We start from the raw sequence: 25,667 nt of genomic DNA, 5'->3' as shown, positions 1-25,667 counted from the left end.
CAGGAGGAGTAATGGAAATAGTGACAGGAGGAGTAATGGAAAGAGTGACAGGAGAAGTAATGGAAAGAGTGACAGGAGGAGTAATGGAAATAGTGACAGGAGGAGTATTGGAAAGAGTGACAGGAGGAGTAATGGAAATATTGACAGGAGGAGTAATGGAAAGAGTGACAGGAGGAGTAATGGAAAGAGTGACAGGAGGAGTAATGGAAATAGTGACAGGAGGAGTATTGGAAAGAGTGACAGGAGGAGTAATGGAAAGAGTGACAGGATGAGTATTGGAAAGAATGGGGTTGTTTTCTTTGGACATTCAAATAGCCAGTTTGTCCAGTGTGTTTGTCTTTCTCAGACTGAATGGAATTCTCCTTCACTGCCTCTAATCTGACCTAATCCCACCTCAATAATCCTGTTGGTCTTCGTTGATTTGGGCTAAATAAACTGTGAAGTCACTGTGTGTGCGTGTGTGAGTTTGTGTGTGTTTCTGTGCGCTTGCACGGGTGTATATGTGTGTCTTTTCCCACCACTCTATTCTCCTCACGTCAAGACACCCGGTTTAAAATGTGGTCTTTCCAGCACTGAGGGGAAATCAATATGGCACGACGCTAAATACAACAGAGACGACTAGCTCCACACAATAGAGAGCTGGATAAATGCCCCAGAAAAGAAAAGAGCAGGAATCTCACCACAGAGTGGAGCTCTATCCTCATACCAATGTCCTTCGATCAAGACTACAGTGTTTAGCTGCTCTATCAACGCATGGATACTCTGTGGCATGAGTTGGTGAAAGACAGGGAGGGGGTCACTTTGGAAGATGAGAGAGAGAGAGAGAGAGAGAGAGAGAGAGAGAGAGAGAGAGAGAAACCCATACTGAGTGAGAGTGCTTGGAGTGGTGACTAGTGCTGTTCCTCGCTGCAGGGAGTAGAGTAAGAGAGCTGTGTAAAGTCATGCCAACCACTCCTCCTGTCCAACTGCCTGCCTGCACAAACAACAACAAACTCTGTCAGTCTTCTTTCACAATCAACTCATGAAGAGGATCAAAGACCAATAAATGTTTCTGTCATCAGCTCCATTCTGGTCTGCTCCTCTCACTCATAGGTCAGACAGAGTAGGTGAGTGGGTGGCTTCCCTTTACACAGAAGGACACCCTTTCATCCGCTCTTTCCCTCTTCATCCTCACCCTTCCTCACCCCTCTCCTTCCCTTTCCTCCCACTTCGACTAACGATACCCCGCCCCCCCCCCTCCCGTCGCACTGCATCGCCCTTTGAAGTTAATGAGACAAACTATCAGCCGTACCCGTTTTAATTAGAAAACGGACAGAATGATTACATTTTTAATTGAAGCTGTCATTTTCAATTAAGATATGACGTCCTTGAGAGGCCCTCTCATCTCTCCCTCTGTTATTTATTCATTTATTGGCACACTCCCTCGCTTTTCTACTCCTCTGCTAGATCCCCTCCTCCCCTCTACCTCCCTTCTTCCCCAGAGCTAAAGACCCGTCTCATCAGTTGACCAGGTGCACCTCTCCACTATAGAGGACCATCCTCTCTCTCTTCTATGCCCTTTTCCACCCTTCCTCTCTCTCTCTCCAGTCCAACTCCTCTCTCCTCTATGCCCTTTTCCACCCTTCCTCTCTCTCTCTCCAGTCCAACTCCTCTCTCCTCTATGCCCTTTCCACCCTTCCTCTCTCTCTCTCTCTCTCCAGTCCAACTCCTCTCTCCTCTATGCCCTTTTCCACCCTTCCCCTCTCTCTCTCCAGTCCAACTCCTCTCTCCTCTATGCCCTTTTCCACCCCCTTCTCTCTCTCTCTCTCTCCAGTCCAACTCCTCTCTCCTCTATGCCCTTTTCCACCCTTCCCCTCTCTCTCTCCAGTCCAACTCCTCTCTCCTCTATGCCCTTTTCCACCCTTCCTCTCTCTCTCTCCAGTCCAACTCCTCTCTCCTCTATGCCCTTTCCACCCTTCCTCTCTCTCTCTCTCTCTCTCTCCAGTCCAACTCCTCTCTCCTCTATGCCCTTTTCCACCCTTCCTCTCTCTCTCTCCAGTCCAACTCCTCTCTCCTCTATGCCCTTTTCCACCCTTCCCCTCTCTCTCTCCAGTCCAACTCCTCTCTCCTCTATGCCCTTTCCACCCTTCTCTCTCTCTCTCTCTCTCCAGTCCAACTCCTCTCTCCTCTATGCCCTTTTCCACCCTTCTCTCTCTCTCTCTCTCTCTCTCTCCAGTCCAACTCCTCTCTCCTCTATGCCCTTTTCCACCCTTCCCTCTCTCTCTCCAGTCCAACTCCTCTCTCCTCTATGCCCTTTTCCACCCTTCCTCTCTCTCTCTCCAGTCCAACTCCTCTCTCCTCTATGCCCTTTCCACCCTTCCTCTCTCTCTCTCTCTCTCCAGTCCAACTCCTCTCTCCTCTATGCCCTTTTCCACCCTTCCTCTCTCTCTCTCCAGTCCAACTCCTCTCTCCTCTATGCCCTTTTCCACCCTTCCTCTCTCTCTCTCCAGTCCAACTCCTCTCTCCTCTATGCCCTTTCCACCCTTCCTCTCTCTCTCTCTCTCCAGTCCAACTCCTCTCTCCTCTATGCCCTTTTCCACCCTTCCCCTCTCTCTCTCCAGTCCAACTCCTCTCTCCTCTATGCCCTTTTCCACCCTTCCTCTCTCTCTCTCTCTCTCCAGTCCAACTCCTCTCTCCTCTATGCCCTTTTCCACCCTTCCCTCTCTCTCTCCAGTCCAACTCCTCTCTCCTCTATGCCCTTTTCCACCCTTCCTCTCTCTCTCTCCAGTCCAACTCCTCTCTCCTCTATGCCCTTTCCACCCTTCTCTCTCTCTCTCTCTCCAGTCCAACTCCTCTCTCCTCTATGCCCTTTTCCACCCTTCCTCTCTCTCTCTCCAGTCCAACTCCTCTCTCCTCTATGCCCTTTTCCACCCTTCCCTCTCTCTCTCCAGTCCAACTCCTCTCTCCTCTATGCCCTTTCCACCCTTCCTCTCTCTCTCTCTCTCTCTCCAGTCCAACTCCTCTCTCCTCTATGCCCTTTTCCACCCTTCCTCTCTCTCTCTCTCTCTCTCTCTCCAGTCCAACTCCTCTCTCCTCTATGCCCTTTTCCACCCTTCCCCTCTCTCTCTCCAGTCCAACTCCTCTCTCCTCTATGCCCTTTTCCACCCTTCCTCTCTCTCTCTCCAGTCCAACTCCTCTCTCCTCTATGCCCTTTCCACCCTTCCTCTCTCTCTCTCTCTCTCTCCAGTCCAACTCCTCTCTCCTCTATGCCCTTTTCCACCCTTCCTCTCTCTCTCTCCAGTCCAACTCCTCTCTCCTCTATGCCCTTTTCCACCCTTCCTCTCTCTCTCTCCAGTCCAACTCCTCTCTCCTCTATGCCCTTTCCACCCTTCTCTCTCTCTCTCTCTCTCCAGTCCAACTCCTCTCTCCTCTATGCCCTTTTCCACCCTTCCCCTCTCTCTCTCCAGTCCAACTCCTCTCTCCTCTATGCCCTTTTCCACCCTTCCCCTCTCTCTCTCCAGTCCAACACCTCTCTCCTCTATGCCCTTTTCCACCCTTCCCCTCTCTCTCTCCAGTCCAACTCCTCTCTCCTCTATGCCCTTTTCCACCCTTCCTCTCTCTCTCTCTCTCTCTCTCTCTCTCTCCAGTCCAACTCCTCTCTCCTCTATGCCCTTTTCCACCCTTCCTCTCTCTCTCTCCAGTCCAACTCCTCTCTCCTCTATGCCCTTTCCACCCTTCCTCTCTCTCTCTCTCTCTCCAGTCCAACTCCTCTCTCCTCTATGCCCTTTTCCACCCTTCCCTCTCTCTCTCCAGTCCAACTCCTCTCTCCTCTATGCCCTTTTCCACCCTTCCCCTCTCTCTCTCCAGTCCAACTCCTCTCTCCTCTATGCCCTTTTCCACCCTTCCCTCTCTCTCTCCAGTCCAACTCTCTCTCCTCTATGCCCTTTTCCACCCTTCCTCTCTCTCTCTCTCTCTCTCTCTCTCCAGTCCAACTCCTCTCTCCTCTATGCCCTTTTCCACCCTTCCTCTCTCTCTCTCCAGTCCAACTCCTCTCTCCTCTATGCCCTTTTCCACCCTTCCTCTCTCTCTCTCCAGTCCAACTCCTCTCTCCTCTATGCCCTTTTCCACCCTTCCCCTCTCTCTCTCCAGTCCAACTCCTCTCTCCTCTATGCCCTTTTCCACCCTTCCACCTCTCTCTCTCCAGTCCAACTCCTCTCTCCTCTATGCCCTTTTCCACCCTTCCCCTCTCTCTCTCCAGTCCAACTCCTCTCTCCTCTATGCCCTTTTCCACCCTTCCTCTCTCTCTCTCCAGTCCAACTCCTCTCTCCTCTATGCCCTTTTCCACCCTTCCCCTCTCTCTCTCCAGTCCAACTCCTCTTTCCTCTATGCCCTTTTCCACCCTTCCTCTCTCTCTCTCCAGTCCAACTCCTCTCTCCTCGATGCCCTTTTCCACCCTTCCTCTCTCTCTCTCTCTCTCTCTCTCCAGTCCAACTCCTCTCTTCTCTATGCCCTTTTCCACCCTTCCTCTCTCTCTCTCTCTCTCCAATCCAACTCCTCTTATCGCTTCTCTTTTCCCCTCCCATCTCCTCTGTTTCTGCCTCACGCTGGGCTCCATGTTTTTGCTTCCTCCCTCACTCTTCCATCTCACTCCTTCTTCCCTTGCTTCTCCCTGTCTCGTTTCGCCACACTCCTTCTCCTCCACATCCCACTTTCACTCTCCTCTCCTCGTCTATCCCTGTATCCCTCCCACTCTCCAACACTCCTCATCCTCCCCTCCCTCATCTCCGATAAATGGTTCTAATCAGAGAGCTGAAGAGATACATTAGCCTCTCTGGCGTGTCTGAGACGAGCCCTGTCTCTCCGCCTCGCCATCTCACGAATCAGCTCCACACACACACACACACACACACACACACACACACACACACACACACAGCATTCCAAGTTAGACCGCATTTAACAGAAGTATGCTTGCATCTGATTTTATTTTATTTTGATTTTATTTGATCGGAGCCTGACGATTATTTCGTATCCTCCTTGAGGACATTAAGTGTTTATAAATCAAATGCTAAGGAAGACTTTATTGGGATGAAGTAAACAGCAGGTCAAATCCATTATCTTCACAGTAGAGGCTCATGGACATTCTGAAATGTTCTCAATTTCCATAAAGACACTGGGACTAAATGTCGGAAAAACAGAAAGTCATGATAGATGCTCATTAAAATAAATGGATGTTACACTTTGCTTATGAGAATTATGAGTTCTATGATTTGCAATGAGCCTAGTCTATCTATCATGGCTTAATATCATCAGGCGGAACTAACACATCTAAAGCAAACCCATCTACTCTATTTCCCATGTCCCACTCCAGTGCAAGTTGAATGTCTTGGCCTGAGCTGAACACGACCCTCTTATATAGAGTGTGGTTAGAGGTCCCATTCAGGTTAGGTGCTGTAGATTCTGAGGACGGGGGACGCCATTTTGAGATGAAACCTGCAGCCGTGATGGAGAACATGTAAACAGAGGGAGAGTAGGGTAAATGGTTAATAACAAGACAAAATGGTCACTGACTGAAAATATACTGTTCCTCCTCCCTCCCCGTTATCATCCGACCTCTTCCCCATCCTCCCCATCCTCCCCCCTCCTATTGCCAGACATACCGTAGGTAGAGTGGGCAGTTCTTTTCTCTCCATCTTGTGGTGAGGGGGTCCTTAAGAGCAGCCAGGGCCATTCTGTCCTCACAGCACAATGCTACTTTCTCATTAACTCTTATCAAAGTTCATCTGGCATCCAAATGCAATGTGCCGGGCGCTCGGTCTGCAATAAAGAGAGGGAGAGAGGAGTAGACAAAGACAGAGGGAAGAGAGAATAGGGAGAAAATGTTCCCATAATGTAGATAAAGGGCTAAAAGATATTGGTTTAATGATGAGGGGAACTGTAGCGTATTCACAAGCTCCCTTTGAATAGATTGTTATTGGTTTGGGCTAAAATTAGTTACTGTTCCTATTAGGCAGTGGGCCTGATAATTCTCTCTCTCCATAACCATATAATTGACTTTGTGTGTATGGATTTGGAGGGCTGGGAAATAAATGAGAAATGCATTAGTACTTTGGAGAGAAATAAAGATGCAAACTTATCAACCTATCCTATAGAGTGTTTCTCTGAGCAGTGGCATGTTATTTACTCTTCAACTAGTTCTCCCAAACACAATGAGGTTATACAGGGGACAAGGGGTTCACATCTGCGTGGCTCTCGGAGGCAACAGTCTCTGATGCTGGCCCTTAATTTGGCAATCAGGGCCATTGATTGGTTGGAGAATCCACTCACCTGGTGTCTCAGGTCTTAATCAGTTAGTAAAAGGTAGGGTTGAAAACCAGAACACACTGCATCCCCCAATGACTGGAGGGACATAGGTTTATGATAACTCTATAGGCCTTGTCTGCAAATGTCTATCCCCTACCATCAACCTCCCCATAAGAGTCGTAATCAGACCCCTCCCAACCCCCCATCCCCTCCACCCTCCCTCCTCGCAGGTGGGCATTGGAGCCCTCATTACCATTGGAATGTAAAAGGCTTTAATTGACTACTGATTGCAGCCTTCAGTAGCCCTGCTGCTTTGAGATACTTATACACCCAGAGAGAGAGAGGAGAGAGGAGAGAGAGAGAAAGGAGAGAGGAGAGAGAGAGAGAGAGAGAGAGAGAGAGAGAGAGAGAGAGAGAGAAAGGAGAGAGCGAAAGAGAGAGAGAGAGAGAGAGAGAGAGAAAGGAGAGAGAGGAGAGAGAGAGAGAGAGAGAGAGAGAGAGAGAGAGAGAGGGGAGAGAGGAGAGTGAGAGAAAGGAGAGAGAGAGAGAGAGAGAGAGAGAGAGAGAGAGAGAGAGAGAGAGAGAGAGAGAAAGGAGAGAAAAGAGAGAGAGAGAGAGAGAGAGAGAGAGAGAGAGAAAGGAGAGAGAGAGAGAGAGAGAGAGAGAGAGAGAGAGAGAGAGAGAGAGGGGAGAGAGGAGAGTGAGAGAAAGGAGAGAGAGAGAGAGAGAGAGAGAGAGAGAGAGAGAGAGAGAGAGAGAAACACCTCCAGAATAAATGAGCCATAGCAGAGGAGAGGAGAGGAAGGGTTGGGTCTGAAGGGGAGCTCAGTTATCTGTGGGCTCTGAGTAATTGGCTCTATTGTTGTGGCTGATTATCAGCCGCTGGTTTAACCAGACTAATCTGGAGCTCTCCTCCCCGCTGAAAGGCCCACATATCTCCTCCACATGCCGCCAGCTACACTACCACTACGCTGCTATTCAGGTACTTTATTCTTCTTCTGTGAAAGAGAGCAGTGAACGGCGTCACCATTTTTACCCCTGGCTTCCTCCATGGTGATTCACACGGCACTTTGTTGTGTAGATACATATCTGTAGGAATCAGAGGAGACTGTCTGATCCCATAAACACCACAGGAGCGTTTAATCATGACGAATGGTGTCTGTGGTAGGTGATCCATGCAGCTCAGACGGACCCCCGCTGCATTATGAAGTCCACAAACCCAAATATTTAAACGTGTTCAAATGAATAAGTCATGAGACTCAGTGTAACGTTAAATCAAACTCCACTAGAGTTATGCATGTGAGAGAATTAATTTGTGTGTGTGTGTGTGCTTGTGTTTGACAATGAGAAAGAGGTGCCTCAGTCTGTTCCTCTTAACGTGTGTGTGTGTGTGTGTGTGTGTGTGTGTGTGCGTGCGTGCGTGCGTGCGTGCGTGCGTGCGTGCGTGCGTGCGTGCGTGCGTGCGTGCGTGCGTGCGTGTGTGTGTGTGTGTGTGTGTAACCCTGAATAAGTGTGTGTGTGTAAGAGCTGTGGGTTGTGGGGATGCTGCTCTTCCACTGCTCCCTCTTTAATTGGCTCCTGGCCCATTGGCCTTGCTTGAATGGAGAGTCATTTAGAGACTTTCCCTCTCACACACAACAGTAATTGTCATCCTCCTTCCGCTCGCTGCCCCAGGAGAAATTGCATTCCTGTTTCCTTACAATGGTGGGTCGGTGGCAGACTAGGGCAGTAATATCACTGTTATTACCATGACAATGGGAGCTAATTCCACTGGCACTGCTTCTATTCTGAGGCGAGCTACGGCACCAGCTTATCAGAGGGCACCATGAGACCAGCGGGCTGCAGGCCGGCCAGCCACGCTAACACTGGCTCTAGGATAGTGCTCTGTCTCTTACATGGAGCGTGGACACACACACACACACACACACACACACACACACACACACACACACACACGTGAAGGTGTCTCATACACATGCATGATACACACGTATATGCACGCTATGGCTGGGCGATCACATTCATTTGATTAATTCAAATGTACGTTTTTGCGCGATATTCCAAATGTCTGTATTACATTTTCATTTTAATGAGCGTTTATGTCCTCTTGTTCTCATGTTGTTTGGTCTTGTCTCCTTGACTCGTTCTGTGCTGTGTCAGAGAGGAAGAGGCGAAGCTAGAGGTATGACTCGCTCCAGAATCTGTCCAAAATAAACCCAATGCGTTTCTATGGGCTTATTTTCGACCTAAGTTTGTCGCTGTCCTTCGCGCCTATGGGACAATGACTCCCATTGTTAGGGCGGAGACATGAGTATCTCATCATTATATACAGATCTCTGGCAGTGTGCACCTTCCCATTTACACACACACCAAGCCCCTCCCCCTGCCTCTCAAAACAAAAATGACATCACTTCTTCCTCTCTGATAAGCGGTTTCAACACGCTATTTGCATTTGAGGTTTGGTGGTCCAACAGAATCGGTCATATGGACACAGAAACCCATTGAGACATTATTTTACCGTAATAGAGTAGAAGGTATTGATACTCTTTTTATGTCTCAACGTCTCTTAAACTGGAGTCTCAATGAACATTGATTCTGGAAATGCAATGCTCTGCACAGAATGACAGTGGACAGGCAAAACCGTTAAATTGTTATGAACAGCTGGAGGTGGACAGAATGGACAGAATGGTGTGTTCATAACAATTTAACGGTTTTGCCTTGTAAGCTAGCAAATACTGTAGATCCAAGTTGGCTAAACTTGAAATATAAAGATTAGTTTGAGACCTGTGTTAATTTTATATAATGCCTGCAACAATAAGTTAGTCATTATTAGTGAATGTACATTATGCATGGTTTTGAACAAAAATGTCTTTTTCATACACAGACTTAAATGCCAGATCAGTGATTATTGAGAAAAAAAGCCAGTTAAACTATTTAGATGAAATAATTATGTTTAGCCTAGCCATAATTTCACAAGCCCTGAATTCATTAGATTACTGCTGACTGTTTGAAATGCAGTGGATTTGACCTTTAATTGTACAACAAAGCATACCACGAATCGACCCATAAGTGAAATAAGAGAAATATGAAATAAGAAGAAATTGAGATCTGATTTTTAGGCCATATCAGCCAGCCCTAGTGCACCCACACACTTTACATGCATACATGTAAATCAAGACTCAGTCGCAGCACACGCATTGTCATACAAACAGTTAGAAGCCCGAAAACCAGTTTCATCTGCATTTTGGCAGGCACGTCTATCACACAAAGACATGAACACATTATCTACGTATCTGCATCTACAATCAATACCACGTTATCAGTTTGTTCAATGTAGAGCAGAACAACCCTGACTATGACCTACTGTAAGTCAAAATGCCTCCCTGTATTCTTGACTTTACTGTAAATTCAGTGATTGCTCAAGGCTGATTGCTGTGTGGGGAATATGGGTGATTGTACTTCCATTTAAAAAACAACTTTTTCAGTAGTTTTGTCTTTTGTACCAATCAGCTGTTGAGTGGCAGCGTGGCAACGCAGTGGGCTTGGCATTAACACCACTGTTTAATGCAGGTATGGTAAACACACACACACACACACACATACACACTGTTATTGCTCGTCTTCCTCCTCCACTGCCCACCTGTTAACCTGGTGACCTTCTCTCAGCTTTGTTCATTTGCATGATTCCACTGCAGCACTGCAGGTTGGTTTAATCCCTCCCACCCTCATCCCCCTCTCCCCTCCTAGTGCTGCCTGACAAACAGCTGAACACACTCATCCCTGGTCCATAGGGATTCCTGGACACTGTCTGTGATGTCACCTCAGAGACGCTCCCAACACACAGGAGTAAAACTGGCCTCTTCCCAAACTAGTGTAGAAAGACACACAGTGCCACGTTCACAAACTATTCCAAACAAACACTCACATACTACAACACAAACGTTCCACTAAACACCACACACACACTCACATACACAGAGACCAATAGAATTACAGAGTCTGGAAAAATACCCCACAGCACATTGTAGCAAACCGTTTTAATTCACTTACTGGATGACTGAGAAAGCAAAAATAGTGGTTGTCATGGTACTGTACATTCAGTGCATTGGGGAGAATTGTACATTCAAACTGACAATGCAGGGAGGCAGGTATGGCAAACATCAGAAATGAATCATAATTTAGCTAAGTCAGAGAAAAGAATATGCAATACAAAAAACAGTATCGTACAAAACAAAGATTTGTGCTGCCATGGACCATCTACAGTTGAGCTCAAACTCTGTTGGTTTGGAAGTTCTCCCATTGTGTTTTAGTTAGAGTGCTTGTGTAGAGGAGGGAGTAATTATTCGCCTACCTCCTCATGCCTTTTGCACACAATGTATATAGACTCTTTTTTCCCCTTTTTTTTCTACTGTGTTATTGACTTGTTAATTGTTTACTCCATGTGTAACTCTGTGTTGTCTGTTCACACTGCTATGCTTTATCTTGACCAGGTCGCAGTTGCAAATGAGAACTTGTTCTCAACTAGCCTACCTGGTTAAATAAAGGTGAAATAAATAAAATAAAATAAAAAAGTGTGTGCTTTTTTCCTGCACTAGTTAGACAGGCCCAGTCCTGACCAGCAACAGGGGATATGTGCAACAAGGGTTGGCGTGAAAAACACTGGATGAAATAAGAATAAGACCAGCTTCTGCTTGACACACACCCAGACCGGGTCCAACGAACGGCCCAAACGACCCACCTCCCCAACCCCTCCAATGCTGTGCTCTCCACCCTCGAGTGCCGAGTTCATCACCGGCCAACCTCCCACAGGGCTATGTGCTCTGGAGCTGTGATGTACACACACACACACACACACACACACACACACACTGTATCTGGGTAATTGTGTGGACCCCTCAGGCTCCCTGTGCTTTCAGCTTATCATTTTATTGCCAATTAACAGAACACATCAAAGCAGCTTCACAATTATACCTTCAGGGGGGTATGAGATAGAGGGAGTGTGTGTGTGTGTGTGTGTGTGTGTGTGTGTGTGTGTGTGTGTGTGTGTGTGTGTGTGTGTGTGTGTGTGTGTGTGTGTGATATTGTGTGGGGGAGCTATTAATCACAGTCAAATCCATTCATTTCACTCTTTGTTGCTCCAATGAATCTTTTGTTTTAGTTAGAGTGCTTGTGTAGAGGAGGGAGTTGAGTAAAACATGCTCCCCTCTAGTCCAGCTGTGTTCTCATGTGTTCTGTTTTCACCAGCCTTATCACTCCACTTTAAGCTCTGGTCAGGTCCATTCCACCCACCCACCCACCCACCCACCCACCCACCCACACACCCACCCACACCCACACACACACACACACACACACACACACACACACACACACACACACGCACACGCACACACACACGCACACACGCACACACACCTACCCACACACTCCTCTCCAATCCTCTTTACTGACCCTTCTGTACACAAAGGCCTCTCGCTCTAAGAAGCCTATGGTTTTCCATCAAGATTCAGAGCTTTTAAACGGTGAGCTGTTAAAAACGTCCAGCAACACTGACTGGATTAGGACGGCCCTGGATGATCAATATGAGATTGCAGCGCTCGACACCTGCCTAGAACGCACACAATTAACCAAACCCAAACAAACAATACCACCCTCCAATTCTGACTCCATCACTCTGGTGAATTATAGAGGGGAGAAATGTGTGTGTGTGTCTGGTTCCATTGTAGGCCTGACGTATATCGATCTCTAAAAGGCTCTTTATGAGGAGCCCTGAGTGCCATTGATTCCAGCTGAGTGTATCATTAAAACGTGTGGGCCGTGTCACACAGCCTCTCCCTCGTAAACACAGACGGTAAACACTGCACCCAGATCAGGAGTTAGGGCTGTGATGTGTTTATGTGTTCTCTGCTTGGGTTTTACACCGAACACTCACTTTGACTCCAGCATCCCTCAGCCAGAGAGACCAGGTAAAGATTTAGGGTCCTGATGTCTTTCCCTTGCATGCTGATTTAAGGTCAGAATTTGGGGATAGTAAGCTGATCCTAGATCTGTGTGTACTGGTAACTTCTACCGATAGTGTTTGAACTCCGCTCTGTCTGTTTTTACGAGCTGCTGTCAGTCTCTCTTAATATGTTGTCACGGTGATGTCAATGTCCAACAGGTGTTTTAAACCACCTGCAGGTTTAGAGAGTTTTAAGATATATCAGTGAATGCTACATCTAATGGTAATGAGTCTGGATGCAGTGTGAGGACAGATTTCCTTGATTAGAATATCTCAGAATCTCTCTGTTTCACTCCACCTCTCTCTCCCTCCCTCACCTCTGTCTCTTTCTGTCTCTCGTAGAGTTGTGTTCTCTCACCATACTGGCAGATGTATCGGTTGCATGTCTTACAGCGCTGGTCGTTCCAGTTGAAGGCGCTGGAAGCCTGCAGCTCCACACAGTTCCCGAAGCTGCAGGGAGAGAGACACAAGGGAGAGGAGAGAGGGAGGAAGAGTGAGATGGAGAGAGGGGACACAGAGACATCTGGTGGTCAGACAGAAAATGACAGTTCTGCTTTCAAACACAGTAGCCTCAATGTCCCGGGCCCGTATCCACAAAGCATCTCAGATAAGGTGTGCTGATCTAGGATCTGTCCATATAATCATATTAATTTTGATCTAAAAGGAAAAACTGATCCTAAATCAGCACTCCTACTCTGAGATGCTTTGTGGGTATGGGCCCAGGCTTCTCTCCCCCTGACACAGAGGGTGAGGTGATAATGTTAGGCTACGTGAGACTATACCAGTAAAAAAATATTGTGGAGTCGCATTTGCAGTGCCTCATTCCACCTGCTTACTGTAGATTCTGACTACAATAATATTATTTTATGATTATCCATTCAACAAGGTGACGTGATAATACAAAGTTATAATTGTTGTTACTATTATCATTAAGATGTCAAAAGTTATGACTCTCTCACCCCTGGTTGTCAGGCTGTCCAAAGGCGAAGCTGTTGTATGTGGGGATTTCTCCTGAGTCCCAGCGGAAAGAGTCCTTCAGGGGTTTATATGTCAGCCCTGGACACAATACAACAACCTTACAGGATGCTTATCCTTATCTCACCTTGACACATCTCAATGCTGCTCACACAAACTCCCAAAGTCAGTCTGTCAAAGCTATTTGGCTGTATGTATAGAAGGACAGTGACGTACCGATCCAGAAGTTGCGTGTCTCAAAGTCAGGGTCTGTGACCTCGTTGCTGGGCTCCAGCTGGCTGAGGTAAAATGCGAGGATGTCCTGAACTTTCTGGTTGTGGATCTGGGCCAGAATCCCTCCTCGCTCCTGGGGTCCAAACACACACCACAACATAGGTTACACGCACGCACGCGCACGCACGCACGCACGCACGCACGCACGCACGCACGCACGCACGCACGCACGCACACACACACACACACACACACACACACACACACACAGACACACACACTCTCTCTCTCTCTAACCTGACAGTGGGTCTTGGCTCCATAGTAGGTGTCGACCTCTGGAGACACCATGAAGCACTCTCCATCTATCCTCACGTCACAGCTGTGGAAGGGAAACTGCTGCTTCTCTACAGAAACATAAGCAACACACATTAGGCCTCAGTAAAGGAGACACCAGGCACTGACCATCCATCTTGGCTCAAACTTAGTGTACAGACCGCAGTCCATTCTGGTCACAATAAACACTATGACCTTTTATCATTTCGATTTGCTCACCTCCTGCGTCCTCTCTCCTCCGTCCTCACTCGCCTCCTTTTTAAAACGTTCAAATTAATCAAAATTAATTAAGTTAGTTGTGGAAGATATTTTATAGATAAAACAATACGTAGCATATTGTTTTTAAATGTGTGCATGTTCTTAGTCTCTGACAAAACAAAAGCTGATTCAAATGGGGGTGTGACAGATTTCAAAACTCTTCCATGGTAGGATACATGAGTATCCTCGATGAAAGGTGGCTATCAAGGGGGGGAGGACACTCTTCCTACTTACAAATTTACACACTGCTCGACGACATGACCACTTATCGGTTTCCAGTTCTAGGAGGAGAGAGGATGGAGGAGAGAGGACGGAGGACGGTCTTTTGCCCAAACAAGAAAAACCCCTGAGATGCATATGGCTTGATAACACAGTAAACATTGAATCTAATCAGGCTGAAGCTTAATAGAAGAGAGGGTGCATTGACTTAGATACAATGATGACAGGAGTTCATTTTGGTTTAAAGTAATGGTGTGACAGTATCACAATGGCTACCTAAACGTATTCCCACCAGGGTTGGGGTCAATTCCATTTAAATTAATACAGTAAAGTTTCAATGTACTTCCTGAATTGACTGGAATTGAAATTGAATTGACCACAACCCTGATTCCCACACACATACACACTCACCTGCACACTCAGCACCCCCATAACCAACATCACACTCAGCACCCCCATAACTAACATCACACTCAGCAACCCCATAACCAACCCCCATAACCAACATCACACTCACCTGCACACTCAGCACCCCCATAACCAACATCACACTCAGCACCCCCATAACCAACATCACACTCACCTGCACACTCAGCACCCCCATAACCAACATCAACATCACACTCACCCCATAACCAACATCACACTCAGCACCCCCATAACCAACATCACAACCCTCACATCACACCCCCATAACCAACATCACACTCACCTGCACACTCAGCACCCCCATAACCAACATCACACTCAGCACCCCATAACCAACATCACACTCCCTGCACACTCAGCACCCCCATAACCAACATCACACTCACCTGCACACTCAGCACCCCCCAACCAACAGCACCCCATAACCAACATCACACTCACCTGCACACTCAGCACCCCCCATAACCAACACTCAGCACCCCCATCACACTCTGCACACTCAGCACCCCCTAACCAACATCACACTCAGCACCCCCATAACCAACATCACACTCACCTGCACACTCAGCACCCCCATAACCAACATCACACTCAGCACCCCCATAACCAACATCACACTCACCTGCACACTCAGCACCCCCATAACCAACATCACACTCACCTGCACACTCAGCACCCCCATAACCAACATCACACTTGCAGGAGCACTCCTCTTCTTTGTAGCGGCCATGCACACACTTCACACTGCAGCGCACTGAAACACACACACAGTCACATACAGTATATCGACCATGATGCACCTACAGAGATACCTGAACACACACACTGCAGAGCATGCCTAGTCAGACACATAGAGATAATAATGACTGTAGTAGACTGTCAGACTGGTAAACACGAGCACATAGACTGGTACCCTGACAGAATCGTCCGGTGAACCTAGGTCCACAATGACACTGGCAGGAGGAGATGTTCAGACGACCATGCTGCCCACAGCTCATGCGACATGGGTTCCTGGGGGTCTCTGGAACACAGATACAATTTCCTAAATACCTATGCTTAAAAGTCTTCATTTTTCCATGAATAGATTTAGCCTCCAGTTAGTGCTTGTTCTCTGACAAGGCCATCATTGCATGGTAAGTGGTTAAGTGTTGGCTAAACAGTTAAACCGGATTAAGAGAAAACCCCTTCACATGACAATACTTCAGTGAGGCAAAAAATACACTTAACGTCTTTGGCTCAAAATAGATAATGAACTGTCATCTTCAATAGAGGTGATACGTCGCTTTTAGTGCACTAAAGAGATTCTAAGGCAACAATCAACAGAGTTGGTTGAAATAGATACTACTTTGAGTAAGGAACAGCTAATATGTTTCAAATGCGAACATTTCTCAGTAATTTAAAGGAAGACTCAACTATATGCACAAAGTAAACAGCATAGTGGGTCCATTTCCACAACAACTAAGAGCGTTGAAGTGTGAGGCTTCACCGCTGTTTTGGTCCCGTGGCTCCCACGCTGTAACAGTGTGAAGCAAACCCGTGCACATGCGCAGATACTGTGTGTGACTGTGAGAGAAAAGTATTGCATCTCACTCATCGCAAAATCTGCGGTGCTGCTCATGGCAACATCATTTCACTGAGTCTACCTTTAAATGAATGAGAGTTTTCTCTATAGGGGTCTCACCACACAGTCCTCCCACATGGTCCCACAGTCTGAAGCAGCCTGACATGGAAGAGGTGCAGAGAGAACAGGAGAAGCCAGACACATAGGGCACCACCAACCTCCCATTCACCTCCCAGTTACCCCTGCAGAGAGACATATATCACACACGTATACATGTACACACACACGCGCACACACACACACGCACACGCACACACACGCGCACACGCACGCTAAGGCTGAGTACTAAAACAGGAGGAGAAGTTTGACATCAGGTAAATTAATTGTGTTCTTACCCAGGAGAGTATGCACAGACAAACAGCTCCCAGAGAGCATCACGCCTCAGACACAACTGTCTGGCACAGCCCACATTACTGGAGGTGGCCCACACCAACTACAGCAGAGAGAGAGAGAGAGACAGACAGACGGACAGAGAGAGATTGACAGACAGGAACAGACACACAGACAGAGTTAGAGAGAAACATAGTGGGAAAGGGAGTATATTGGCAACACAATGTATTGGCAAGTGGGCAACACAAACTCAGTCACGCCAATTATTCAAATTGAAATGATAGTTGAATTGAGACTTCTTGTTTTGACGCAAAGTTACTTAGGGTTGCTGCACAGTTAGCAGATCCAGTACTGTTAACCATTACCTGTGTGTAGTGTTGGCAGGTAGCATTCTCTCTGCATTGCCCACTCAAGTACATGAAGTCCCTCCCTTCCTCAAACCATGAGTCAATGACCTCAGCAAATGAAGTTGTGGCATGGGCTGAGTGATGGGTGTTCCAGCCAATGTGGCGGAGCTGTTGGTCCTGAGGAGAGGGGTCTGTGTGGCAAGACTCCGCCCTCTCCTGGGCAAGTAGAACCAGCTTCTCACTCCAGTCCTACAGATATGGGGAAGGGGGAGAAGACAACACACGCACATACACACACGCACGCACGCACACACACACACACGTTTAAACTAATACAAAGGGGGACAACCTTCCATTGACTGAGGGTGACAGACTGACTTCCTCTCTTTGTGACCTGAAGGGCCCTTTTTCAGGGACACATTTTGCTTTTGATACACTCCCCATGCCAGGCTCACCATTTGGCCTCCCATTGTTAATGTTCACTGACAATGTTTCTTCTGAAGACTTAGTCGCAGAGCTCTGGAAATCTATAGCCTAAAATGGATATGGTATTTGTGCAGGGACTGATGGGGAGATCGATAAAAAGACAGACTGTGTGGGAGTATGGGAGGGAAATAAATAAAGTTGGTTGTATGAGCACAGACCATGGCAGAGTGACTCTGCTGCTCGGCCAGCTGACCATTAGGTCACTGAGTATACTATCTCATCCTCATAGGCCTTAAATAGATCAACAACAGCAAGTGTGCTATTCATCGCTAAAGGCCAACACAGGCCATGTGATGGTACCTGATCTTAAACAGGACAGTCCTAAAGAAACTACACAGTCAGGATGGTGAACAGCGAACAGCCTGGGAGGCTGAAAGGTGATCTCTGCTTTCAAAGCTGGTGCACTTAGGGGAGGATTCCGGCTAAGCAAGGTGTCCTATGAGCCCTGTATTTGTATTTGTGTTTATTATGCCAAGGCAGCAGCTACTCTTCCTGGGGGTGCAGCAAAATTAAGGCAGTTATACAATTTTAAAAACATTGCATTCACAACACACTGTGCCCCCTCAGTCCCTTATTCCACCACTACCACATATCTACAATACAAAATCCATGTGTACTTGTGTGTATAGTGCATATGTTTTTGTGTGTGTGTATGTATGTGTATGTGCCTATGTTTGTGTTTCTTTACAGTCCTCACTGTTCCATAAGATGTATTTTTATCTGTTTTTTAAATCTAATTTTACTGCTTGCATCAGTTACTTGATGTGGAATAGAGTTCCTTGTAGTCATGGCTCTATGTAATACTGTGTGCCTCCCATAGTCTGTTCTGGACTTGGGGACTGTGAAGACACCTGTATTTAACATGAGATCCTCTAAGCTTTACAGGAATGTGGTTCTGAATATTAACAGCAACACCTCCACCATTGGCATTTCTGTAAATGTTATAACCTTGTATTGCTGCCACTGCATCAAAGGTATTATCAAGAACCTAGTTTCTTAAGCTACATATGTTAACGTGGGCTATTTTGAGCACTTTTCTGGGATGCTTACCTGTTTTCATTGCTTTACTGGGAAGCTTAGCAGAAGTAGATATGCTCTTGTTATTTATGTTAGTGCAGGGTGAGCTGCACACACTGGACTTCCTACTAGGGCACACTGCCTCAGTGCTAACAGTATAAATCTGGTTCATAGGCACATGATTACAGCATACAATAGCTGTAGGATCAGCAGAGGCAGTTAGAGGGACATCAATTAGGTTACTTACATTGTGTCTTCTAATGCCCCTGATATAATATACATTTGCTTCAGCATTATGCCAACTCAGTGTCACAATGGTAGGGATTAACTGAGCTGGGCTTTGGGTCATTAGTAAGTCATTGTCTCAATGCAGCCTTGTAAATGCTGTGAAAGGATCCAGGAGCCCAAATTATTTGGGTGGATCCCATCCTCCTTATAAAACATGTTTTGTTTCCAAAAGGTATCGAAATTGTCAACAAAAGTTACACCCATTGAGCTCCTCTATGTCTCTCCTCTCACTATGAGAGGAGAGACATAGACACTGGTGGATTGGGATGTAGGGGGAGAGAGAAGTAAGGGGAGTTGGAGAAGGGGTCATGGAGTGTAGGGGTAAATCGGGGGTGGGGAGTAGGGGGCCAGAGGCAGGACAGTCTGGATGGGTTAGCGTCCTTTAGTCATGCCCTGGTCTGGTGAGAGGTGTGTGTCTCTAAAGTGTAGGGATCAAATGAAATCCCAACGTCACACACCTATTAACATTCTCTCCTCTCCTGGCACAGAGCCGGCTACAACATAGACAGACTCACAGGGTTCTGCTTAAAGACACAGTACAGTCAGAGACATGATGGGCCTGTCAGTATCAAGTACTGAGTTGGGATATCCGCCCACTAAAGAGACACAAGGCACTGAGGCAGATGAAGAACTGAGTGTCTAAACAGTGTCCCAGTAGACACATATATAAGCATACAGTGCATTCGGAAAGTACTCCGACCCCTTGACATTTTACACATTTTGTTACTTTACAGGCTTATTCTAAAATATATTATATTGTTTTTTCCCCCACATCAATCTACACACAATAACCCCTAATGACAAAGCAGAAATAGGTTTTTAGAAATGTTTGCAAATGTAAAAAATATTGGTGTGAGGATATATCACTGTGTTCTTGGGGCCCTTCAATGCTGCAGAAATGGTTTTGGTACCTTTCCCCAGATCTGTGCCTCGACACAATCCTGTCTCGGAGCTCTACAGACAATTCCTTCAACCCCATGGCTTGGTTTTTTACTCTGACATGCACTGTAAACTGTGGGACCTTATTTAGACATGTGTGTGCCTTTCTAAATCATGTAGAAATCAATTGAATTTACCACAGGTGGACTCCATTCATGTTGTTGAAACAGGATGCACCTGAGCTCAATTTCGACTCTCATAGCAAAGAGTCTGAATACTTATGTAAATAAGCTATTTCTGTTTTTTATTTGTAATACATTTGCAAACATTTTATGAAAACCTGTTTTCGCTTTGTCATTATTGGGTATTGTGTGTAGATTGATGAGGATTTTTAAAAAAACATTTTTTAGACTAAGGCTGTAACATAACAAAAATGTGGGAAAAGTCTGAATATTTTCTGAATACACTGTATAAGCAGCATATAAACAGTGTGGATTCTTCTGTTTTGCTGATGAGGAACTGATGAGGCAGCCTCTGCCTCTGTTAGGACAGGGAGACGGACAGTGGCTGTCACTCATTGGCTAAGCCGTTTGACCCCTGTCTCGTCTTGTGCGTGTCGAGTGGTAGCAGAATGTCTCCGCTCAGCGTTAGCTGCCCCGACAACTGCAGCCAGTTATCGTGGAGACGGCTGTCAGCACTCAGGACCCGAATGTGAAAGGGGCGTGTTTCCACATATGCCGTTTCACGACTGGCCCCCAAAGATGGGGTCCTGTTTCAGAGATGTTTTTATTTTTATTTCACCTTTATTTAACCAGGTAGGCAAGTTGAGAACAAGTTCTCATTTACAATTGCGACCTGGCCAAGATAAAGCAAAGCAGTTTGACAAATACAACGACACAGAGTTACACATGGAGTAAATCAAACATACAGTCAATAATACAGTATAAACAAGTCTATATACAATGTGAGCAAATGAGGTGAGAAGGGAGATAAAGGCAAAAAAGGCCTTGGTGGCAAAGTAAATACAATATAGCACAATAAAACACTGGAATGGTAGTTTTGCAATGGAAGAATGTGCAAAGTAGAAATAATAATAATGGGGTGCAAAGGAGCAAAATAAATAAATAAATGAAATACAGTTGGGAAAGAGGTAGTTGTTTGGGCTAAATTATAGGTGGGCTATGTACAGGTGCAGTAATCTGTAAGATGCTCTGACAGTTGGTGCTTAAAGCTAGTGAGGGAGATAAGTGTTTCCAGTTTCAGAGATTTTTGTAGTTCGTTCCAGTCATTGGCAGCAGAGAACTGGAAGGAGAGGCGGCCAAAGAAAGATTTGGTTTTGGGGGTGACTAGAGAGATATACCTGCTGGAGCGTGTGCTACAGGTGGGAGATGCTATGGTGACCAGCGAGCTGAGATAAGGGGGGACTTTACCTAGCAGGGTCTTGTAGATGACATGGAGCCAGTGGGTTTGGCGACGAGTATGAAGCGAGGGCCAGCCAACGAGAGCGTACAGGTCGCAATGGTGGGTAGTATATGGGGCTTTGGTGACACAACGGATTGCACTGTGATAGACTGCATCCAATTTGTTGAGTAGGGTATTGGAGGCTATTTTGTAAATGACATCGCCAAAGTCGAGGATTGGTAGGATGGTCAGTTTTACAAGGGTATGTTTGGCAGCATGAGTGAAGGATGCTTTGTTGCGAAATAGGAAGCCAATTCTAGATTTAACTTTGGATTGGAGATGTTTGATATGGGTCTGGAAGGAGAGTTTACAGTCTAACCATACACCTAAGTATTTGTAGTTGTCCACGTATTCTAAGTCAGAGCCGTCCAGAGTAGTGATGTTGGTCAGGCAGGGAGGTGCAGGTAGCGATCGGTTGAAGAGCCTGCATTTAGTTTTACTTGTATTTAAGAGCAATTGGAGGCCACGGAAGGAGAGTTGTATGGCATTGAAGCTTGCCTGGAGGGTTGTTAACACAGTGTCCAAAGAAGGGCCGGAAGTATACAGAATGGTGTCGTCTGCGTAGAGGTGGATCAGAGACTCACCAGCAGCAAGAGCGACCTCATTGATGTATACAGAGAAGAGAGTCGGTCCAAGAATTGAACCCTGTGGCACCCCCATAGAGACTGCCAGAGGTCCGGACAGCAGACCCTCCGATTTGACACACTGAACTCTATCAGAGAAGTAGTTGGTGAACCAGGCGAGGCAATCATTTGAGAAACCAAGGCTGTCGAGTCTGCCGATGAGGATGTGGTGATTGACAGAGTCGAAAGCCTTGGCCAGATCAATGAATACGGCTGCACAGTAATGTTTCTTATCAATGGCGGTTAAGATATCGTTTAGGACCTTGAGCGTGGCTGAGGTGCACCCATGACCAGCTCTGAAACCAGATTGCATAGCAGAGAAGATATGGTGAGATTCGAAATGGTCGGTAATCTGTTTGTTGACTTGGCTTTCGAAGACCTTAGAAAGGCATGGTATGATAGATATAGGTCTGTAGCAGTTTGGGTCAAGAGTGTCCCCCCCTTTGAAGAGGGGGATGACCGCAGCTGCTTTCCAATCTTTGGGAATCTCAGACGACACAAAAGAGAGGTTGAACAGGCTAGTAATAGGGGTGGCAACAATTTCGGCAGATAATTTTAGAAAGAAAGGGTCCAGATTGTCTAGCCCGGCTGATTTGTAGGGGTCCAGATTTTTCAGCTCTTTCAGAACATCAGCTGAATGGATTTGGGAGAAGGAGAAATGGGGAAGGCTTGGGCGAGTTGCTGTTGGGGGTGCAGTGCTGTTGACCGGGGTAGGAGTAGCCAGGTGGAAAGCATGGCCAGCCGTAGAAAAATGCTTATTGAAATTCTCAATTATGGTGGATTTATCAGTGGTGACAGTGTTTCCTATCTTCAGTGCAGTGGGCAGCTGGGAGGAGGTGTTCTTATTCTCCATGGACTTTACAGTGTCCCAGAACTTTTTTGAGTTAGTGTTGCAGGAAGCAAATTTCTGCTTGAAAAAGCTAGCCTTGGCTTTTCTAACTGCCTGTGTATAACGGTTTCTAGCTTCCCTGAACAGCTGCATATCACGGGGGCTGTTTGATGCTAATGCAGAACGCCATAGGATGTTTTTGTGTTGGTTAAGGGCAGTCAGGTCTGGGGAGAACCAAGGGCTATATCTGTTCCTGGTTCTACATTTCTTGAATGGGGCATGTTTATTTAAGATGGTTTGGAAGCCATTTAAAAAAAATATCCAGGCATCCTCTACTGACGGGATGAGATCAATATCCTTCCAGGATACCACAGCCAGGTCGATTAGAAAGGCCTGCTCGCTGAAGTGTTTCAGGGAGCGTTTTACAGTGATGAGTGGAGGTCGTTTGACCGCTGACCCATTACGGATGCAGGCAATGAGGCAGTGATCGCTGAGATCTTGGTTGAAGACAGCAGAGGTGTATTTAGAGGGGAAGTTGGTTAGGATGATATCTATGAGGGTGCCCGTGTTTAAGGCTTTGGGGGGGTACCTGTGGAGATGGGGAGAGGGGACAGAGGGGGAGGAAAGGGGAGGGAGGGAGAGGGCTATCCTGGCACACACCAGTGGGATGTCATGCAAAGCTAGCCGACTCCCACTCGCTCTTCAGAGAGATCTAAAAGTTAGCCAGGCCGTCAACATCCAACCACCTCCCCATTTCACTGACCCCTGTCTCTTCTCCTTCACCATTACTACAGCCCCCACCAGTCGCATATTTCCACACCTTCTCAACGTTGCTCCTCAGAGATTCTGCCAGCCTTCCATCACCTTGAGAGGGCCCCCAACACAAACACTCTCCAGGCCACTCCTGTCCTACTGATAGCCACAGCTCACAGCCTGCCTGTGTGTACTCAGCAGAGCTCACAGCTGGTGTTTTCACCTGAATGTGTGTTATATAAAAACACCCCCCTTAGAGGGGAGCTAGAATGAGACAGCCAAACAAATCAATGTCATTTCCTCCACAGTGGCTTTGACTGGGTCCACTGACAGGGTGAAAAGAGGGGAGTTTTCATGTTGTCACCTTTTAAGTTAATCTTCATCTGGCACATCAGTGTTAATATTTAAGGGCCTTCTAAAAGGGAACACTGACCCGTTTGTCAATTATTCAACTTTGTAGTTAAGTAAGAGATCCTTAATACTCAGAAACACTAACTGGAGACACGTGTTTCAATTTATTAAGGAAAATACCTACTAAAACTCAGATGAAGGTCTTATGACTGACACATGAAAACCTTGGAGAGAATACAACAGGCCCAGTGTATGGGAGTATTCATGCCATACTATAAAGAGCTTGGAAAGGATTATGTTGCTTCCTGTAGGACTAACTTCATCATTAGCACTACTTCCTCATCATAGGACATTTGTTGTTTGATGAATGGAGGGATGTCCAGATGTCAGGGGAGTGACAGCTAATTAAGAGTCTGTGCTAAGCCCCTTTGAGCACATTGTTCCCTCTGATGTCTCCTGGTCAAAATCATCAGCGCACGCTTTGATGCCACCAGAGGGGAGCAGGGTCACCGGGCAAGTCCCCTTCTTGAATGTTCCATTTTCACGTCACAATGCATCAGTGCAAGGAATTAAGTAACTACAGGAGTGAAGCAAAGACCAGATATAGGAATATGTTTAGTCTTACTCTGCTATGGTCCGTAAATTCAACAACTTATAGCCGAGGAATTGATGTTGGCAAGGAGTGTAAGTCCATAAAATAAGCCAAGACAGCGGAGCTTTTAATAGCAGTGACAATCAGCAGGAACACTGTTTCCCAGTCGATGTTTTCATGCCCACTCAAATCTGTCTGTTAGCCGTGTGAGTCCTCAGCTAAGTGGAGACATTAAGCGGGTTGAACTTTGACCTAATGTACTGTAAATTACTTAGCTGCAGACATACACATAGCCTATACACTTTGTCTCACACATACCCAGCAGGCAAAACTTGAAATTATGTCATTACAACGAGAAAACGAGTTTCTGCAATGTGTAGACGTAAAACAAACGCCTCCCTCTCCTGTCTTACACCAAAAGAAAATACCTCATTTCCATTTCTGTAGTTGAAGCAAAGTACCTCCTATTGTCAGACAGGCTTCCCCAGCCCTAGGTGAACCTCCAGAGGGCATGGACTGAGTACAGAGAGAGAAGAGCCTGTGTGAAACTGTGTGAAGCGCTGCTCTTTTATCTCCTGAAGAGAAGAAGAAGAGGGAGAAGAGGGAGGCTGCTGCAGGGCCACACTATAATCTCTTTACCGACACAATCAGTCAGCGCTTACCCACGCCTGCTGCCCTGCCTGGGTGGAAATTCCTCAAAGAGAATCACAAACGCAGCTAAAGCCCTGAGCCTTTTAAGCGTTTATCAGAAAAGCTCCTTAATATGCTTCTTCAGCTCGCCCGGGATTCCTCCATCGGCCTTCGCAAGCAAATTACCTGTAATACCACAGTCCTGAATGCAGCATGATAATATCCTCATCCTCTTTTTCTCATTACGTGTTATCAGCTATGTGCAGTTTGCCGATGCTTAGCAGCAGTCTAGGAACTCTGCTCTATCATTGGCTTTGAGAACACAATCTATGATAAGTGACGGTTTTGGACAAAACGGCCATTAGGCCTCTAGGACATACACTATTCAACCCCACCGTTGTGTGTTTCATTATCCACTGATTGTCCTCTGTCTTCGTTTGTCCTCATGCAATGTAAGCAAAGGGAGATAAGACTGGCACAGTAATAGATGGGAACAGATATAGAGAAACTGCCCAGTGGATTATCATTGGAGGCTTGTCACACATTCGTGTTGTTTCAGGCTGCACAGTGCCCACCCACATTGATCAAATACTTATTTTCCACCATAATTTGCAAATAAATTCATTAAAAATCCTACAATGTGATTTTCTGGATTTTCTTTTCTCATTTTGTCCGTCATAGTTGAAGTGTACCTATGATGAAAATTTCAGGCCTCTCTCATTTTTTTAAGCGGAAGAACTTGCACAATTG

General features: G+C 46.4%; 1 protein-coding gene across 3 annotated transcripts in view; it reads right to left on the bottom strand.

Moving 5' to 3' along the window:
• Positions 1-4,999: 4,999 nt before the first annotated feature.
• LOC115112355 (C-type lectin domain family 18 member A-like) overlaps positions 5,000-25,667 on the bottom strand; it is a 32,385-nt gene continuing 11,717 nt past the window's right edge. The window contains exons 3-13 of one of the 3 annotated variants that reach the window (XM_029639367.2): positions 17,027-17,257; positions 16,667-16,764; positions 16,392-16,513; positions 15,624-15,731; positions 15,372-15,464; positions 13,769-13,875; positions 13,475-13,604; positions 13,243-13,339; positions 12,642-12,733; positions 5,640-5,796; positions 5,000-5,472 (exon numbers count right to left, since the gene is read on the bottom strand). In XM_029639367.2, coding sequence (XP_029495227.2) covers positions 5,759-5,796; positions 12,642-12,733; positions 13,243-13,339; positions 13,475-13,604; positions 13,769-13,875; positions 15,372-15,464; positions 15,624-15,731; positions 16,392-16,513; positions 16,667-16,764; positions 17,027-17,257 — 1,116 coding nt within the window. In that variant the 3' untranslated portion in view covers positions 5,000-5,472; positions 5,640-5,758. Of the gene's footprint in view, positions 5,473-5,639; positions 5,797-10,304; positions 11,109-11,686; positions 12,734-13,242; positions 13,340-13,474; positions 13,605-13,768; positions 13,876-15,371; positions 15,465-15,623; positions 15,732-16,391; positions 16,514-16,666; positions 16,765-17,026; positions 17,258-25,667 lie in introns of those variants that run through there. The other 2 variants (XM_029639366.2, XM_065013119.1) reach the window with 2 other exon arrangements.

Source organism: Oncorhynchus nerka, linkage group LG28, assembly GCF_034236695.1.
Source record: "Oncorhynchus nerka isolate Pitt River linkage group LG28, Oner_Uvic_2.0, whole genome shotgun sequence".
NCBI classification, from domain to species: domain Eukaryota; kingdom Metazoa; phylum Chordata; class Actinopteri; order Salmoniformes; family Salmonidae; genus Oncorhynchus; species Oncorhynchus nerka.
This window is presented reverse-complemented; position numbering and strand designations above follow the sequence as displayed.